Below are 21043 nucleotides of genomic sequence, written 5' to 3' on the forward strand. Positions count from 1 at the left end.
TTTACATCTAACCAATTTAGTACAAAATAACACATCTGTTTACATCTAACCAATTTAGTACAAAATAACACATCAGTTTACATGGCCTAACCAATTTAGTATAAAATAAACAAGTACACATGAATATTATCAATTTAGTATAAAATAACAGTGATATAAGGTTTGTTTACATCTAACCAATTTAGTACAAAATAACACATCAGTTTACATCTAACCAATTTAGTACAAAGTAACACATCAGTTTACATCTAACCAATTTAGTACAAAGTAACACATCAGTTTACATCTAACCAATTTAGTACAAAATAACACAAAATTCTAATTTTTGTTTTACACAGCACACACAGTACAAAATAACACACGGAGTTCAAGAACACATGACTATTATCAAGTAAAGGATGTGCTGCTTATACACTGTTAGTAAAAGCTACCCTAAAATTCTAATTTTTGTTTTACACAGCACACACAGACGGAGTTCCGACTACAAGAGGATGTGCTGAAGAAGATTCAGGACCAAAGTAAAGTATTGTTACTACGAGCAGATTCTGACGCCACTGATGAGCTGAAAGTTTGCACAGCACAGCTGCAACAATACTGGCACCAATTGAGCAGCTGCCTAGAGGACCATTGTCAGAGACTAGAGGCAGTACTCAAACAGTGGCAGGAGTGCGAGGGGGACATTGAGGACATCCTCAGCTGGCTGAAAGACACAAGACACAAACTGGCTGCAGAGCTCCCTACTGCCTACGACAAACTGCAGTTCGAGTTACACAGGTGCAAGGTAGGAAGAATGCCTCAATTTTTACATTATTTTAGTTTGAAATCTGTTTTGATAACCACATATTATCTATTGTGTCTCAAGAGTTACTCTGTGAAGATAGATGATATATCACTGAGTCAATTGAAAAGTCAATTGTTGTCTCCAGGGTTACTATTTGAAGTTAGGTGATATATCATTGAGTCAGTTGAGAAGTCAATTGCTGTCTCTCTTGTATAGAGATCCAGGGTCAAATTTTAAGCTAAAGAATAAAATACCAGTTATATATGTAATATAATACTTGCTACCATTGTTATTCATTATCAATTAATATATACATTGATATATATGTAATTTGTCACAAATTAATACACATGGATGAAATTTACTTGGTCAAATGACTTTTGAATTTATTGTAAATTTCTCCCACACATGAATTTTCATGTTTATAGTAATGTATTGCTGGTAACAAATTCACATTAACTACCACAGAATGAATTTTCATTATGTACAAACTTCTGCAGGATATAGAGGCGGAGTTTACCAATGCTGAGATCAAACGCGATGCACTGTTAGCAAAGGAGAGGAGACTTGGGGAAGTCATTCAACCGGATGACCTTAATGTCCTCCATCAAAGAGTCAGACTACTCAATAAACAGTGGGACGAACTCCGTAACCAGGCAGCACTCCGTGCACAGCGTATTAACGACAACATGTTCCGATGGTCAACCTTTAACGAACGTGTCCATGACCTCATGGAATGGATTGATCAGATGGAGGTCAAGGTCATCTCTTCAAAGGAGTATCATATAGAGGACTTGCTAACAAAGATGCAGAAGGTAAAGATATTTTGGGTAAATTTCAGGTTATGTAGATGTAGAATGAATATACCTACAGAAGATTTTAGGAGGCTTAGGTCAAAGTCACCCTTTGTATTGATAGAAAAGCAGATGATGATGATTTGCAAGGGAGCAGTGACATTGATGTCCTAGAAGTGTTCCTTGTTAGCTGTATAAAGAAAAAGTACAGGTTATGAAGGTGTCAGAGATAAAAATTCAATGTGAAATCAATATGTTAATGTCTAGCTGATATATATATATATATATAAATTTGTGTATGTGTACATTTCTTGCCGCTAAAGGATATGACTGCAAAGGTTTGTCAGGTTCACAAGTACATTGTGTTGTTACTTTCTATCTATATTACTTCAATAAACTTCTTTATTTCAATATCATAGACAACAATAGTGTCTACACAATCTCTAGTCTGTGGAACATCATTACACATCAGTGTTTAGTTTCTGTTATATCACTACACATCCATGTTTACTCTATGATATGTCATTACACATCAATGTTTAGTCTGTGTTATATCATTACACATCAGTGTTTAGTCTGTGGAACATCACTACACATCAGTGTTTAGTCTGTGGTACATCACTACACATCAGTGTTTAGTTTGTGGTACATCATTACACATCAGTGTTTAGTCTATGATATATCATTACACATCAATGTTTAGTCTGTGATATATCATTACACATCAATGTTTAGTCTGTGATATATCACTACACATCAATGTTTAGTCTGTGTTATATCACTACACATCAGTGTTTAGTTTGTGGTACATCACTACACATCAGTGTTTAGTCTATGATATATCACTACACATCAGTGTTTAGTCTGTGGAACATCACTACACATATGTGTTTAGTCTGTGGTACATCACTACACATCAGTGTTTAGTCTATGATATATCACTACACATCCATGTTTACTCTGTGATATGTCATTACACATCAGTGTTTAGTCTGTGGTACATCACTACACATCAGTGTTTAGTCTATGATATATCACTACACATCCATGTTTACTCTATGATATGTCATTACACATCAGTGTTTAGTCTGTGGTACATCACTACACATCAGTGTTTAGTCTGTGATATATCACTACACATCAGTGTTTAGTCTGTGATATATCACTACACATCAGTGTTTAGTCTGTGATATATCACTACACATCAGTGTTTAGTCTGTGGAACATCATTACACATCAATGTTTAGTCTGTGATACATCACTACACATCAGTGTTTAGTCTGTGATATATCACTACACATCAGTGTTTAGTCTGTGATATATCACTACACATCAGTGTTTAGTCTCTGATATGTCATTACACATCATTGAGAAAGTCTGTGGTACATCACTACACATCAGTGTTTAGTCTGTGATATATCACTACACATCAGTGTTTAGTCTGTGATATATCACTACACATCAGTGTTTAGTCTGTGATATATCACTACACATCAGTGTTTAGTCTGTGTTATATCATTACACATCAGTGTTTAGTCTGTGATATGTCACTACACATCAGTGTTTAGTCTGTGATATGTCATTACACATCCGTGTTTAGTCTGTGATATGTCATTACACATCAGTGTTTAGTCTGTGATATATCACTACACATCAGTGTTTAGTCTGTGATATGTCACTACACATCAGTGTTTAGTCTGTGATGTATCACTACACATCAGTGTTTAGTCTGTGATATATCACTACACATTAGTGTTTAGTCTATGATATGTCACTACACATCAGTGTTTAGTCTGTGATATGTCCTTACACATCATTGAGAAAGTCTGTGGTACATCACTACACATCAGTGTTTAGTCTGTGATATATCACTACACATCAGTGTTTAGTCTGTGATATATCACTACACATCAGTGTTTAGTCTGTGGAACATCATTACACATCAGTGTTTAGTCTGTGATATATCACTACACATCAGTGTTTAGTCTGTGGTACATCATTACACATCAGTGTTTAGTCTATGGTACATCATTACACATCAGTGTTTAGTCTGTGATATAACACTACACATCAATGTTTAGTCTGTGATATATCACTACACATCAGTGTTTACTCTGTGATATATCACTACACATCAGTGTTTAGTCTCTGATATATCACTACACATCAGTGTTTAGTCTGTGGAACATCACTACACATCAGTGTTTAGTCTGTGATATATCACTACACATCAGTGTTTAGTCTGTGATATATCACTACACATCAGTGTTTAGTCTGTGATATATCACTACACATCAGTGTTTAGTCTGTGATATATCACTACACATCAGTGTTTAGTCTGTGATATATCACTACACATCAGTGTTTAGTCTGTGGTACATCATTACACATCAGTGTTTAGTCTATGGTACATCATTACACATCAATGTTTAGTCTGTGATATGTCATTACACATCAGTGTTTAGTCTGTGATATATCACTACACATCAGTGTTTAGTCTGTGATATATCACTACACATCAGTGTTTAGTCTGTGATATATCACTACACATCAATGTTTAGTCTGTGATATATCACTACACATCAATGTTTAGTCTGTGATATGTCACTACACATCAGTGTTTACTCTGTGATATGTCACTACACATCAGTGTTTACTCTGTGATATGTCACTACACATCAGTGTTTACTCTGTGATACATCACTACACATCAGTGTTTAGTCTGTGATATGTCATTATTCGTGATTAGTTCACTATCATTGAAAGCTGTTGTAAATTTAATAATCAATCAAATTATAAGTTTAAATCATATTTTTTTACAGTTTGTTTTTCTTGTGTTTCATTTTATCTTGTGGATTTCTTTCCTCTTTTCATGAATATTTTTTGTTTTGATAATTATTATATAAAGATACAAAAATAACTCTCCTGGTAACTTGAAAATGACCCTGGAAGAGACCAAACTTCTGTGGTTTTTTTATTGCACAAATTCCATTTTCTGTAAGGGACTAGAAACTTAAGTGAATTTCATTGGCTAGGACTTCCGAGAGGAAATGGCTGACAGAGAAAGAGACAAAATTCGGCTTGTTGAACAAGGAAGGGAGCTAATGAAGGTCAGCAGTGAGGTGCGGTCCTCGGACATCGACAATAGGATACAGCGACTGGAGGAAAAATGGCAGCATCTCAGCTCTGTACTAAGCTTCAGGTAAACATCCTTCTTTATCAAATGGATGTCAGTACTTTGTCAGATTGATGTCAGTTTCACTATTTATCAGATGGATGTCAGTGTCAGTACTTTGTCAGATTGATGTCAGTTTCACTATTTATCAGATGGATGTCAGTGTCAGTACTTTGTCAGATTGATGTCAGTTTCACTATTCATCAGATGGATGTCAGTGTCAGTATTTTGTCAGATTGATGTCAATTTCACTATTCATCAGATGAATGTAAGTTTCACTATCAAAGGAATGTCAGTTTCACTATCAGATAGGTGTCAGTTTCAGCTCTTTATCAAATGAATGTTGATTGGTCAGTTTTCAGAGTGGGTCTGTAGACAAGGATGATATTTCATATAATGAATGATGTCCTTAAAGTCGGGTTTCTACATTGTGTGTTTTTTTGGGTACAGACAGAGGAAGTTACAAGAGACACTGTTAGCAGTGCAGCAGCTGGACCTTAGTATGGCCAACCTTCGCAAGTGGCTCTCAAACATGGAGCATGACCTTAGTGGACCTATCATCTATGAAGTGTGTAACCGCAAGGAAATCCAGGAGAAGCTTGGTGAACAACAGGTAAAGGACTGAATGACCTTTATATGGTTTAGTGTAAATTGGCCATGTTTTACCTTGGTACCAAATACTGTAACTTTTATAATACATACAGAGCAGTGACTCAGTATAACTTCCAGTAGATACCTGTACTATTTGTTTCGGCAATGCTAACAGGATTAATGAAGGACACTGTTTTATATAAAGATGTGACCTGTTGTGCTGTGGAAGAATATGTTTGTATTAAATGGTTGGTATGTTTCAGGAGTTACAGTCAGATATAGAACATCATAGTGCTGGTGTAGGATCTGTCCTCAACTTGTGTGAGGTTCTCCTGCATGACACAGATGCATGTCCATCTGAGGTTGAATTCAATGCCCTCCAGACTGCTATGAAAAACCTGGACAGGAGATGGCGCATGATTTGTCAGCAGTCACCAGCACGACGTGCAAAGTAATTACTGTTTTCTAAAATCAGCTTTCAGTTTCACAGCTTGGTGCAGTTTACATAGGTCTTTAAGGCTTGTGTGTGTTATGTGTAGCAAACAACTCTGGTATGGACACAAGCAATAGACAGAAGGCAAACAGGCCATAATATAAGTATCACTTTATAGCCCACCATCTGACGATGATGGGCTGTTCAAATCACCCTGCGTCCGTGGTCCATGATCCTTACATCTATCGTTCATATACAATTTTTGTTATTGCTATTTCTTGAGAAGTCCTGGATGGATCTCACTCAAATGTCATTTGAAGGTTTCTAGTTGTGGCTATTTCATTTTGGAACTGATAAAAAAACAACATGGACGACAGGTGGCCATGTTGGAAATTTTCAATAAAGATTGTTTTCACTATTTCTTTAAAAGTTCAAGATGGATCTCTTTCAGATGTCATATGCAGGTTCCCCTTGGTCTCTTGTTGAGCTCATCTAATTTTGGGACTGATCAGAAAAACAAAATGGCCGACAGATGGCCATCTTTGATTTTAGCTTTGCAAGTTTGTTATCAATATTTCTTGAGAAGTACTCAATAAATCTTTCTGAAATCTCATATGTAGGTTCCCCTTTGTCAGTAGTTGTGCCCTTTTGATTTTAGGTCTGATCAGAAAAACAAAATGTCAGACAGACGGCCATCATAGATTTTGACTTTGAAAGTATGTTATCACTATTTCTTGAGAACTAAAGTATAAATCTTTTTCAAATTTCATATGTGTGTTTCTCTTGATCTCTATTTGTGCCTGTTTGATATTGGTGTCAATCAGAATAAAACAAAATGGCCCACAAGTGGCCATCTTGGATTTTGACTTCAAAAGTTTGCTATCACTATTTCTTGAGAACTACTATATAGATCTTTTTCAAATTTCATGTAAAAATTCTTTTTGGTCCCTTGTTGTGCCTAGTTTGGAACTAATCAGCCTTGTAAAGATTGTTATCCCTCTTTCTTAAGTACTGAATTGATATTTCTCAAATTTCATATGTATGTTCCCTTTGGTCTCTTCTTGTGCCTGTTTCATTTCTGTACTGATCAAAAGAAACAAATATCTTCCAGGTGACATTTTTAATTTGGCAGGTAAAAATTATTATTGCTATTTCTGCAAAGGAACATCCAAATGTCTTATCAATAAGAGCATAAACAGAGAAGAGAAAAGAAGGGAAAATATCCCACTTTCAATGAGCAATAAAAAGATCAAACAATGGTGTATGCTACGCTCCCTCAGGGATCTCTTGTCAAGTATGTTTCTACAGTGGGACTGGGATGGGTATTTACCCAGGGATAAAATCAAAAATCTTTTGGCACCAAGTTCAGTCCCACTCGTGGGATTTAATTCCTGCAATATCTCTAGGGAGGTACAGAAGTGCCTGTACCTCTATCAGCCACCAAGTCTCACATACCAGTATAGGGACTTGTCAGTTTCACTTATTTCTGATCTTTGTGACAGGATTGAGGAGACATGGGAGTTGTGGCAGGCCCTACTTGAGGACTTCAAACTGTTTGATGATTGGCTAACAGATATTGAACAAGAGGTCATTGGATCACCTCGCGACCAGTTAGATGTCAGTCTTACCAAAGAGGAAGTGAAACACTTTGAGGTAAGAAGCTATGGAAATGGAGAACTTTAGGGAATACCCAATAAATGCTATCTTGCAGTGTAGATACAATTTTGTGGGGTTAGAAAGTCTAATATGTAAAAAAATTTCAAACTTTTTTCATAAGAGTATATTTCTTAGAGGATGGGACATTAAGTATGTGTGGTACATTTTATTTCCTCTTTAACAGAATCTACAGAAAAGAGTCCATGAAAAACTACCCAGTTTGGAAAGCATCAATCGTCGGTATCGCCGTCTCGCACGAGAGGGTCGCACTGATCATTCTAACCACCTCAAACGGGAAATGCAAGACGCAAACAATCGGTGGGACAAGCTCCAGCAGTGTGTGTCGACAATGACCCGTCAACTCAAACAGTCGTCGACTCTACGCCAGGACTTCACCTTGGTACGCGATGACCTGTACACCTGGCTCAACGACATTGACATGCAGCTTACCAATATTGAACACTTGTTATCAATGGATACACCAACAAAGATGGCAGAAACAAGGGTAAGTATCTGGGCGGAGAATTCTGTGATCCTAGCAATGGAGGAAAGGGTGACAAAATGAAGAAATGATATTATATTTGAACAGAGTTTTGCATAAGAAGCAGGCAAAGTTGAGTGAAAGTATTTGATGTTTTACATGATTATTTTGGTTGATAAATAACATGCTACGGGTTTATGTTATAAGTGTTGTCAGGTTCTCAGATCTTGTCAAGTCAATGTTACTAGTCAGGGGTCTTTTGGGAGATGGGAGCTTACCTCTATCTATAAAAAAACATTCTACTGACAGAGACTTCAGGACGAGATAGATGGAAAGAAGCCACGACTGGATTACCTAGACCAGTCTGCACTCTATCTCATACAGAAAGGTGACAGTGTAGATGCAGCCCTCGTCCAGAAAGAACTGGACGACTTCAAGATTTATTCTCGAAAGGTGTTTGACCGTATCAACAAGTATCAGGAAAAGTTACGTCGTATTGCCGATGCTCAGGTACGTAGTGATCATAATTTGTACCACAAACCTGCTTATCTGTTGTAGTTCTCACTAAAACTTTTGTGTGCAAATATTACAAGGCCCATGTAAATGGGAGACAAGAAAGGTTCTCCTTTACTGTTCAGTTTTAAAATTAATATGGAGCAACCCTCCTATTATCATAGACCTATGGAGTTTTCTCATACCCAAGGACTTTGACCTGTTTTCAGTTCTTTATGACTTTTTTTGTCAGGAGGAAGAAAAGATGAAAGCTGACCAACAGATCCGTGAAGGTGTAGATGAAATTGATTTGTTGGAACGTCAGTTAAAGGCTCCAGACAGCCTGGACTGGGACATGCAGGAACTGGAAGCATACCTTGAGGCCTCACCCCCAGAGAGTCCACCAGAAAAGCGACGAGCCGCAGGGCAGGGAATTCTACAGCAGCGCCCTCTGTCACCAGTCAGAGCATCAAGGTCACAGAGGTCAAGGTCACCTACAAGATCATCTTCACCACTCAGAACATCATCACCATCCTCCAGAGGACGCTCACCGTTCCGAGAAAAGTCTCCCAGCCGCTACGCTAATAGGTCTCCTATCAGATCGCCTCGTGTAGGCTCACCTAGCCGGTCAGAGACAAGCTTCACAGGTCAGCTGTCAATCTCTTCAAGTATTAGTACTTGGAGAAAAAAATTCCAGATTTAATTTTTATTTTAGTTATCATTTCATGATAACTAGGTTTGACTTGAATTATTTTGTTTGTTAAACCATTGATGTAGATATTACTATAAACAACCCTATAATATTTCATAAAGAAATCCTGTAAAGAGGACAAGATGAGGGCTTACGTTAAAATAGATACAATATTGCTTATTCACAGGCCTCTCCAGAGATGAGAGAAAGAAGCGTATGAGAGAGGAGCTCAGCCTGAGAAGTAGAGAATCCAAAGTTGAATCCTTACTTGAGAATCTGGTGGATGCTTTAGAGGATGCCAAACACAAGTTGCGGGTGGCAGAACGGGAAATGAGATGTTCCACCCCTACGGGCCCTGGAATCGATCACAGTGCAGCAGACTATGTAAGTCATTTAATGTTCAACTGGTTTTTAAAATTTTTTTTGGTCTCACAAGGAATATTTTATGAAAACTAATAAACTTCTGAATATTTTGGAGATGGGTTAGCAAGATTAACTATGTTCTGATGTATCTGTAGGGTCAAACCATGTCTGAATGTGAGCAGAGCGTGGACACTGTCCGACGGCTTGACCGACTAGCAAAGTCAGAAACTGGTCTTTCTGTAATACCCACTGCCGATGAGGAAGTTAGAAGTAAGTATCTACCAGTGAATCGTTTGATTAAAACTTTATTGTGACCGTAGATCCGAGGATTCTTCAATGTTTTTGTATAATAGAAGGCTGGATGATATAAACAATAACATATTTAACTAAGAAGAAAGAAAATCAAGGCAATTTAAGAAGATATGAACTGTTGAAGTTTACAATGAATACAAACTGTATATTTGATACAATCTGCCAACAGACGTGCTGCAGCGCTGGGAGAGGCTACAAGCTCAGGCTATAGAGAAGGATTACCGTCTGTCACAGCACCGTCAGGACTGGGGTCAATTCCGAACAGACCTTGACAACATGCTCACCTGGCTGGACAATGCAGAAGCCATGCAGTCTGGACATTCTCGTCTCCCTGATGATATTGTCCAGCTTGACTCCATCATCAGACAACACAAGGTAAGCACAATCTTCATATCATTTTATCTCCTTATTTGAACACAGAGGTTTTAAAAAAAATCCATGATTTTTTAACAGCAAGGCCATAAAATATAAAGGGAGGTCTTGTAATCCAAACCAAGATCTAACAATGTACAACAAAACCTCATGATAACATCCTATGTCCTGTTATAGCATCCTATGTCCTGTTATAGCATCCTAGGTCCTGTTATAGCATCCTAGGTCCTGTTACAGCATCCTATATCCTGTTATAGCATCCTAGGTCCTGTTATAGCATCCTATATCCTGTTATAGCATCCTAGGTCCTGTTATAGCATCTAATGTCCTGTTATAACATCCTAGGTCCTGTTATAGCATCCTATGTCCTGTTATAGCATCCTAGGTCCTGTTATAGCATCCTATATCCTGTTATAGCCTCCTAGGTCCTGTTATAGCATCTTATGTCCTGTTGTAGCATCCTAGGTCCTGTTATAGCATCCTATGCCCTGTTATAGCATCCTATGTCCTTTTATAGCATCCTAGGTCCTGTTATAGCATCATATGTCCTGTTATAACATCATAGGTCCTGTTATAGCATCCTAGGTCCTGTTATAGCATCCTATATCCTGTTATAGCATCATATGTCTTGTTATAATATCATAGGTTCTGTTATAGCATCCTAGGTACTGTTATAGCATCCTGGGTCCAGTTATAGCATCCTATGTCCTGTTATAGCATCCTATGTCCTGTTATAGCATCCTATGTCCTATGATAGCATCCTATGTCCTATGATACCATCCTATATCCTATGATAGCATCCTATATCCTGTGATAGCATCCTATGACCTGTGATACCATCCTTATCCTTTGATAGCATCATATATCCTGTTATAACATCCTATGTCCTGTTATAGCATCCTATGTCCTATGATAGCATCCTATATCCTATGATAGCATCCTATGTCCTATGATAGCATCCTATATCCTATGATAGCATCCTATATCCTGTGATAGCATCCTATGACCTGTGATACCATCCTATATCCTTTGATAGCATCCTATATCCTGTGATAGCATCCTATGTCCTGTGATAGCATCTTATGTCCTATGATAGCATCCTATGTCCTGTGATAGCATTCTTGGTCCTATGATAGCATCCTATGTCCTGTTATAGCATCCTAAAAATGATTTTTATTCAATCTTATTTTTTCCCTAAATGTGAAACCAATTTTCATAATGCAGTAAGAGTAGCTACATGCCTTTACAAAAAAAATTACATGATATCAACATTTCACTTTTTAGGTGTTGTCAAATAATAGCAATATTAAACTATTTTGGAGATCTTGCTGTAAAACATCCTACTGTTAATTAGTGATAATGACTGATTGTGTAGCAGACTAAGTGATGTTTGTATGGATCTGCTAACACTGAATCTTACACCTGTTTATTTTTCAGGATGTCTCTTTAGATCCTATGAAAGTAGAGGTATTGAAATCCAGATCGTAGCTTTTTTCTTTCTGGTAGTCATCTGAGATTTCTTCTATCCCCAAGTTTGGCTTTTTACCTAACTATTTAACCAGGAGGTTGTTGATTTAGTGCAGCTTAGTGTTGTATGCTGGCTTCCTCATGGTTTCAGTCTTATCACTGAGTTTTAGGTCGGTGTGTAGTGAACAAGTCATGTGTGTAGTGAACAAGACATGTGTGTAGTGAACAAGCCATGTGTGTAGTGAACAAGCCATGTGTGTAGTGAACAAGCCATGTGTGTAGTGAACAAGTCATGTGTGTAGCGAACAATTCATGTGTGTAGCGAACAATTCATGTGTGTAGTGAACAAGTCATGTGTGTAGTGAACAAGCCATGTGTGTAGTGAACAAGTCATGTGTGTAGTGAACAAGCCATGTGTGTAGTGAACAAGTCATGTGTGTAGTGAACAAGCCATGTGTGTAGTGAACAAGCCATGTGTGTAGTGAACAAGTCATGTGTGTAGTGAACAAGCCATGTGTGTAGTGAACAAGCCATGTGTGTAGTGAACAAGCCATGTGTGTAGTGAACAAGTCATGTGTGTAGTGAACAAGTCAAGTGTGTAGCGAACAATTCATGTGTGTAGTGAACAATTCATGTGTGTATTGAACAAGCCATGTGTGTAGTGAACAAGTCATGTGTGTAGTGAACAAGTTTTGAGACTCCAGCAGTATAATGGGGACATGTTTTAATACACACATAAAAACATGTTTCAGAAAATAGATATTAGATGTGGTTTATTTTCCTTCATGTTCTGTTTGTCCATTACCTAGCAGATAGATATGTACCAAAATTTTTTAGTTCGTTCCAAAATTTTGATAATAGTTCTTTCAAAAATGACATACTCAGTATTTCTTCACATCCTTACATCAAATGCCACACCTGTTTATATAGTTGTTTCCACAACTCGTCAAAATGTTAAAGAAAGCAATTCAATACAAAAACATTGTTAGTCTTACTTTTCTATAATATTTTTGTAATATAATCCAGAGGGACTGTTTCTCTGTATCATAACATGATTTCCTGAAACTAACTAACATTGCAGTATTACGCTGATCTTGTAGTCACATTGGTGTAGTAACTTCTCAGAATACTAACTGCATGTTTGATTTGATTAAATAGACGTAAATTTACAGCGGTACTGACGCCAGGATTTGTTGACAGTTCATTCTTATCAGCTGGAGTGCTTTTACTTTTGGAAATTTGGATGTTTGTGAATGATTTTTGTGATTAATATTTGTGTACACAGCTTGCTATGGTTTGATTTCATGGTCTTGACTTGTAATGAAACCTCGGGATCATAAAATGATACCAAACATACGACAGATATATGTATCAACATAGGGCCACACCCCTTTAAACTCAATGTCCTTTTTAGCTTCCTTAAAGCTCCATAATGACATAACAAATGTGTTTTAGTAGGTCAGCTAGCCTAGGGTAAGACTAGTGGTCATCTCTCCTACCGGGATATTGGTCGTCACATGAAACCAATTGGTCAGTCTGGTAGGAGAAGTTAGTGCAAAGGAACTGTTGTATAAGAAATCTTTGAGGAGAAGGGAATAAATTTTTCTGATAAAATGTGTCTTTATTGGCACCTGAAACAAAGCTCAACAGGAGAAATAAATACTGGGACTATCTATATAGGCTAGGTACCTCCACAACATCTACAGCTTCACATTATGCCATTCCAAACTGTGCCCATAAAATATAAACATGATCACATGTACCTGAATACAGCCATTGAAATTTCATCTTGGAGTGATCTTAACTTTGTAGAAGACCAAACAACTTTCACACATTTATGAACAAATGTGTACAAAAACCCAGATATGTTTTTTAACTTTAAATCAATCTGACATTTGACCTTGACCTACGACCTTGTATATTAACATGACATTTTTTAAACTGTAAGTCTACAGAAATAGAAATGTATGACCTATGGCCTTGACATTTGACCTTCACTTAAATGAACTCTTCATGCTTACTTACAAGTATACGCAGTGTGGTACATATTAAATTCTCTGAAGACAGAGATGTAAGTTTAAATAGTTTCTTAGATAACATAATGTGTATCCATACTTACCCATTCTCTCCCCCCTTATCTGTGCTTTATAATCCCAGTTTTTTTTATACATTGTCCTCATTTCTCTCTCCTGTATTTTGTTCTATTAATGATTTTATCTCTATTTGTGTTCACTAGAAAATCAATATTGTCCATAACAGATGTTAATTTAGATGTTAAGTGTTATATATCCTGGTACATGTTTGTTTCTATGTAAGAAAAACTGAATCTTGATGTGATTGTATTATAAATCAGACACTGATATCCCAGCTTCAGACTTGGATCCTGTTCTATCAACTGACAGTAATCTATGTTTCTTTTTTAATTTTATTCTTTTTAACTTTAACCATGTATTTTTTTTTTCTTTTTACAGGACTTTTTAGTTCAGCTAGAATCAAAGAAAACTAGAGTGCTTTCAATCAATCTCATCAGTAAAAACTTCATAGACATTCGTACTGACGAAGGTCGTTTGCTGAAGGACAAATTACGTCAGATGAACCGACGTTGGGAGGCCATGTGTGCTCATGCAACAACGCTACAGCAGGAACTACAGGTGGCACTGATGCAGTGTCAGGAATTCCACCACACCATACATGACCTGTTGCTGTGGCTGGAAAAAATTGAGACCAAACTACAACAAAATGAGCCCATCAACCTTGGTGCTGATCGCAGCGCTCTCTGGTCAAAACTGAAGAAACTCCAGGTATTTAATCCATTGACACACTGATATGGACACTCCCCATAGCTGGGATTTTAATGTTTCCCATACTGTTTAGAGAGAATGTTTTATCAAAAACTCCTTGTTCCTGTAAAGTTTACATTAATTTGATGATAAGATATATTTTTTCCGTAGCTGTTTTCTGATATGTAGGTAAGTCTAAAAGTCCACAAAATTTAACTTATTCCTCGTCAATGTATGTTTCCACTGAAATAAATACCATTTTCTTCTTTAAATACAAGAACTTGCTTCAGAAAGAAATCAAATAAGTGATAAAGTGGCTCCTATCTCTGAGCCAGAGAGATGTGCAATCTGCCAAGAACATACTCCATCATACAAAAGATGTAAATGCTGTTTTCAGGAGATCAAGTCCGAGTTGCAAGGCAACCAGCCTCGTGTGACTTCACTGAAAGACACAGCGGACCAGCTGTTGATGAACACTGACTCGACAGAGATGGTAAATGCCAAGGACAAAATGCACATCATTGCCAACCGTTTACGTGCTCTACTACGTCTGTGTTCTTCATACATCCTAAGTCTGGAGGACCGACTCGAGATCCGACCCCATTCCAAATCGGCATCGGTAAGTAACTGCCCCTTGTTACAAACCATGTGCCATTTTTTGGCTTTTAATGGGAGAATAATATGTTGGTATCAGAAGTGATAATGTCCACCTTGCAATGAACTGTAAGTCTTGTGCCTATGTATTCCTTCTGATTATACAAATATTTTAGCTGTTTGTACAATGAACACCATTATACAAACATGGATGTCTCCTACACAGTGATGGTTACTTTACTTACCTATCACAAAAAGTGCTTATGTGAATTCAATTTATTTACCCCTTAACCCTAAAAGGTATTAATTGTAAAATATTCAACACTGGTGTGTTTTTTTTAGCTGTAATTGTATATAGAAGACTGTTACACAAATAGAGACACTAAGTATTTTATATAGACACTGACTTTGGTGTCTGACTCTATATAACCTGATTTTTTGGTCTACAGCCCTCACACAGCCTCAATGTCAGTGGTGACAGTCCCTCCTCAGATTTAAGTACCAGCTCTGTTGGGTCACATTCTATTAGGACCAGTACGCCAAGATTCTCTCCAAGCTACCGACCTGCATCATTCCTCAGAAACAGGACACGCTCACCGTTAGCCCTTTCCCGACAGGTAAACTAATAACCTTGCTAAGCGGATCTTCATCACCTCACCTGAGTGGCGTGTCCATAGTTCACCAAATCACTTTTATATTTATAGCTAGTGCTGATGTAGACATGACATTGTTTTATGATATGTTATTTAGCTCTGCTATCCTACAGTAGTATACATTTACATAATAATATATTGACTTAGGTTCATCAGATATTTATATCTTTATAAGAGAGTGGCAATGATTTAGTTACAAAGTGTTTTCTTTTTAACGTTTCTATTGACCACCATTCAAGATTTTATTAATATCAATGAGAAATGTTGTAATATTTAACATATGACTTTTATTACTATGTAGGGAGGCAGTTTTTTTAAAGGAATATTTCCTTTACACTTTTCATGTGTTTCAAATATAAGCCCATGAGCATTGATTTTTTCAAAACAAGATGGACCGTATATTGTCAGATTGTGAGGTGTGAGAGTTGTCTCCCTTGGTTATGTTTTTTAATTACCTGTTTACCAGATTCAGCTGCTGGTGATATGGGGTTTGATAGGGTATGTACCCAGCCACACAGATGTGACCTTTGATCTCTGTCAACTCAGTGAACTTTCCAGTAGCATTTTGTCAAATGTCTATATGACAACTCATGATAGTTGCATTCTAATATACAAATCTCTGTTGTAAGACATCAGCAACACTGGTTTGTTTGGTGGTAAAGGCAGCACACACATCTCCTCAGTAAGTCTGTAAGCCTGCACAAGGGCTGTGTAGATTCCAATATCACCATCAGTTCTAACAGTAATTTCTCTAGTGCTGGTTGGAGGTTAACACCATCTTCTGACTGTAAGAAAACACACCCAATTTAAAAACTTCACACCTAAACGTTGGTAATAATGAGTTTAAGCCAAGTTTAATAACAGAATGCAGTGTTTTAGAGGTTACTGTTCTGATTCTGGGTCCTGACACTGACAGGGTACTTTTACACACTCCCTGATGTAAAAGCTGCTAATATTCCTTGTTTTCTCTTGTTAATTTGCTACACCTAAAGGTAAGCACCAGTCACACGTTTTTGTCTCACAGGATTAACCCTGACACCCGTACTCCACTCTCACCCCATCTCAGCACAACAATACACAGATATCCAGGTGTTTGTATATGTATCCTAATGTTGTACAGGTCGTAGAATAGTATAACATTTATGGTTAAAAAAAAAAAAATTGCTCCATGTTTTTTTCATCCGTTTATTTACGGATTCATATTTTCTCAACATTTACTCCTACTGTTGTGTGAAAAAATCCCCATCAATAGTCATCACCAAATGTGCTTTATGTTGTTTTAAAAGTTTTATTAATTTTGTCTGAAGCTTATTCCTAGAAATATTGTAAGCTTATCCTAGCTTATAGAGTGCGGAACAAAGTTTTAGGAAAGACAATTTGAGCATATCTCAGTTAATCAAATGTAATTAAGACATGCAAAGAAAAGTTGTTAAATACAATGTTTTATCAAGTATAAGATGTAAACTGTAGTACTTAGGCTGAGGGATGCATCGATACATTTATTTTTGGTTTTTGTTTTTGTTTTTTTTTGACAGGTTTTGCTATTTTAGTAATTTAGCAGCTTTCATTATGTCTTCTGATGATCCAAACTTTTTGTTGCTTTTGGAGGTGTTTCCTTAAACACTACCAGTGTTCCTGTCAAATCTAAAACCAGAACTGATCACAAAGTGGATGACAGGATCCATTACAGGGGAAAATAATTCATCCTGAAAAATGTCCATGTTTCCACAGTAGACTGGTCCAGTCCTTGTACCTCTTGTGGGAAATCAAAGATCATTTGTAAATATATAAATTACAATCCATAACAAGATGGCTCCTCTTCTAGTTTACCTTGACCAGTCAACTGTGAATTCAGACAGTTAATTCTTTGCCCCAAAAAGTCCACTGTTGTGTTGTTTTTACCTGTGATAAGACATGATTGGTTTTCATGTTAAAGATAAAAGCCTTTTGTTACATGTATCACATTAGAGCAAAATGTTCTGAATTTTCAACCACATCACTTAGTTTTAATACTGAATGGCAACTGCTGAAACGTTGAGGATGCTTTAGTGACAGGTAAGGTGAAATATTTTGGATGCTTTAGTGGCAGGTAAGGTGAAATATTGAGGATGCTTTAGTGACAGGTAAGGTGAAATATTTTGGATGCTTTAGTGACAGGTGAGGTGAAATATTTTGGATGCTTTAGTGACAGGTGAGGTGAAATATTGTGGATGCTTTAGTGACAGGTAAGGTGAAATATTGAGGATGCTTAAGTGACAGGTAAGGTGAAATATTGAGGATGCTTTAGTGACAGGTAAGGTGAAATATTGAGGATGCTTTAGTGACAGGTAAGGTGAAATATTGAGGATGCTTAAGTGACAGGTAAGGTGAAATATTGAGGATGCTTTAGTGACAGGTAAGGTGAAACATTGTGGATGCTTTAGTGACAGGTAAGGTGAAATATTGAGGATGCTTTAGTGACAGGTAAGGTGAAATATTGAGGATGCTTAAGTGACAGGTAAGGTGAAATATTGAGGATGCTTTAGTGACAGGTAAGGTGAAATATTGTGGATGCTTTAGTGACAGGTGAGGTGAAATATTGAGGATGCTTTAGTGACAGGTAAGGTGAAATATTGTGGAGCCTTGGTGACAGGTAAGGTGAAATGTTGTGAGTGCTCTTGTGACTGGTAAGGTGAAAAATTGTGGACGCCCTTGCGACAAATGAAGTTAAATGCTTTGCTCTGGTGCAAAAGCGTAGAAGTAAAATCTATTTTCTTTCTGCTGTGCTTCAGCTTTGAGAATAATCAATTAAAATGGCAAAGGTATCCAAAGGTTTTGACATGGGGCAAAGAATTGACGATACATTCAATGAACTATTGCTATTGACAGTATACATAGTGGTCAGTCGACAGTATGGTAGGATGTGTTGTGTGGTGCTGGCTAGTAGAGTAGGTGAGTGATACTATCTTTCCTTTGTTACTTCCTGCAGCTGTTTCACGGACTGGCGCGGCCATTGCTGGGAGCAGGGGCAGCTGCCCCACATTCGGACAAGTAATGTGGCTACTACTTCTAAACTGCAACTGGTTACTGTATATGCAGCCCCTGTACTACTTAGGTGGTGGCCCACAGTTATCTCCCTTGGCAGGGTCCTGCATCTTCTCCACAATGCCACAATGCTTGATGATCCTATATAATTTTGCCGTTTTGATTGCCAAATCAGCAATATGATTACTTGTCATTACTTACCTTGAATTCTTGCATTTAGCTGGCATGTCCTCCGTGCTGTGGAGGAGTCACAAACCAAAATGCACAAAATGCATCAATTTATGTTTGTTTGGGAATACATTAAGTGCTGTATTGTCACTGTGGAATAGAAGTTGTTACTGTAAGAATATTAATAAATATTATGTACATAATGTGTTTATCGTGTAATCAGGTGCATGCTACATTTGTTTAATTGAAATTTAAATGCATGACCAGAGTAATTGGATTTTATTGGCAGATGGTTATATTAAATTTCATTATGATGTGTCAAATCTGAAATAAGCCTAAATCGGTTTGGTCTACAGCTACTCTATTCCATCACATGAACACAGATACAATACACAAATGTGACTATATGCACACCTTAATCATCACTGGAATGATCCAGTGCAGCACATCCCTGCTAGAGCTTACATGCTATTGAAAAGCATCTGTAATATATTACAAAATACAGATCCGTGTATAACATTGTTAAACATTGTTTACCAATAGTTTCATTATATCTCAAATAATGGGTTGGGCAATATCATACCGCTGTTTCTTCTCTCCATGATAAACTTAAATATAATTAACTTCTGAAACGACGGATAACTGATACCATCAAAATTATATCAAAATGATTTTTCTTAAATTGAAGAAACAGCATGTAATGTAAAATGGTTCTATCTATTATCATAAATGTAAATTTTCAAATCTGGTTTGACTAATTTTGAAAATGTGTACTTTATAAAAAATGTAAAAACTACATATATATTTTGTATATCATGAAACCATATCACACAAAGTGCTGCAGTTACTAACAAGATAAATAAAAACATGTAAAGTCCCTACACAGTTGATGACACAGAGTGCTTTCCAAGTGTTCTCATTGTGGTTTATGTTGGTTAAAATGTACTTATATAACCTCTAGTATTCTTGATAATTACAATTCGTCAATGTGCTGTGTTTATTTTAGCCACTATATACCTGTGCTTTAAATTTTAGAAATTTAGTTGCATGGTTTTTTTTCTTTGCAGAGATTTGCTTGCAGATGTCATTTTGCACAGTTTTTGCATAACTTTTCAGTTTTGATGGTCTTGATCAATCTTTCCTATGACTTTTCTGCAACTGTCTTCTAATCAGGCAGATTTTCATTTCATTTTTAGGACGCATGTGATGTTGCGGGCCACCAATTAGCTTACCTAGCTCAAATGTAGGGAGTATCAAGCTTGTGTCAGATATAGCCTTCCCCACTGTTAGCAATTATCAGAATATGTCAGTCATTCAAGTGTTCCCATATCTATTAATGATTTTAGTTACAGATAACCAAACTCATTCTGTGGTGAAAGTCTGTGCCTGCATTGGATGTGTAAGGATGATATCTAGTACTCATCATGGTAGATCGAAGCAAAACAATTTTCAAAGTTTTTAATTCATATTTTTCTAAAATTGTAAAATCAATGCTTTCAGTAATGAACTCAACATGAGTCTATTTGTAGTCAGATCATAATGACGGTTATCATTTCGGACGGTCAAGTGATTAAAAAAATGTTTTATTTTCACTAGATTTAACAAAAATACCCTGTGCTGGTGAACAATGCAGGCATTTGTCCTTACACTGTTACAGCTGTTGTATCCGTATGTAGTACTCCCTGTCTTCATATAGTCTTACTAAAACCAGTAGATGTAGTATCGTTAGATGTCATGTGTTAGTAATTTGTAGATTATAAAACTTACAAAAGGAATAAAAATTATTGTCTGTAACTTCATTGGGAGAGGGAGGGGGAGATTTGGGGGAGGGGGGGGGGGGGGGGGGGGAGGGGGCAGGGCGCAAATATATGGATATGACAAGTCAGTGTTCAGAATGATATACAGTGGAACAAGGGATACCGATCCATTGTTATGTTTAAACATTGAATACAGGAAGTTTTCTCTAAACCTCTATCCCCTTTGTGTGTATTATATAGTTTTTTTTCTGTTTTTAGTCATAAACACACCTAAACAGACTAGCAAAGGAGGTCACAATCAGAATAAATTCGAGTATTCTACACCCAGATTGATACAAACTGACCGACCAAAAAGGTCACAATCAGAATAAATTTGAGTATTCTACACCCAGATTGATACAAACTGACCGACCAAAGGATGCTACCTTGTTACATTGTATCCAGCATAGGTCCTGATTT

At 36.9% G+C, this 21043-nt stretch overlaps 1 protein-coding gene across 1 annotated transcript in view; it reads left to right on the forward strand.

Moving 5' to 3' along the window:
• LOC132563612 (muscle-specific protein 300 kDa-like) overlaps positions 1 to 21043 on the forward strand; it is a 224432-nt gene that overhangs the window by 200879 nt on the left and 2510 nt on the right. The window contains 16 exon segments of the mRNA XM_060228353.1: positions 461 to 781; positions 1282 to 1596; positions 4611 to 4777; positions 5201 to 5363; positions 5605 to 5792; positions 7277 to 7427; positions 7615 to 7935; positions 8221 to 8421; positions 8657 to 9077; positions 9282 to 9478; positions 9613 to 9727; positions 9939 to 10144; positions 14080 to 14409; positions 14786 to 15011; positions 15475 to 15599; positions 18604 to 18665. Of these exon segments, the coding sequence (XP_060084336.1) occupies positions 461 to 781; positions 1282 to 1596; positions 4611 to 4777; positions 5201 to 5363; positions 5605 to 5792; positions 7277 to 7427; positions 7615 to 7935; positions 8221 to 8421; positions 8657 to 9077; positions 9282 to 9478; positions 9613 to 9727; positions 9939 to 10144; positions 14080 to 14409; positions 14786 to 15011; positions 15475 to 15599; positions 18604 to 18665 (3509 nt within the window).

Source organism: Ylistrum balloti, unplaced genomic scaffold (assembly GCF_031769215.1).
Source record: "Ylistrum balloti isolate Yb309-2 unplaced genomic scaffold, AGI_CSIRO_Ybal_v1 Utg371796, whole genome shotgun sequence".
Lineage (NCBI taxonomy): Eukaryota > Metazoa > Mollusca > Bivalvia > Pectinida > Pectinidae > Ylistrum > Ylistrum balloti.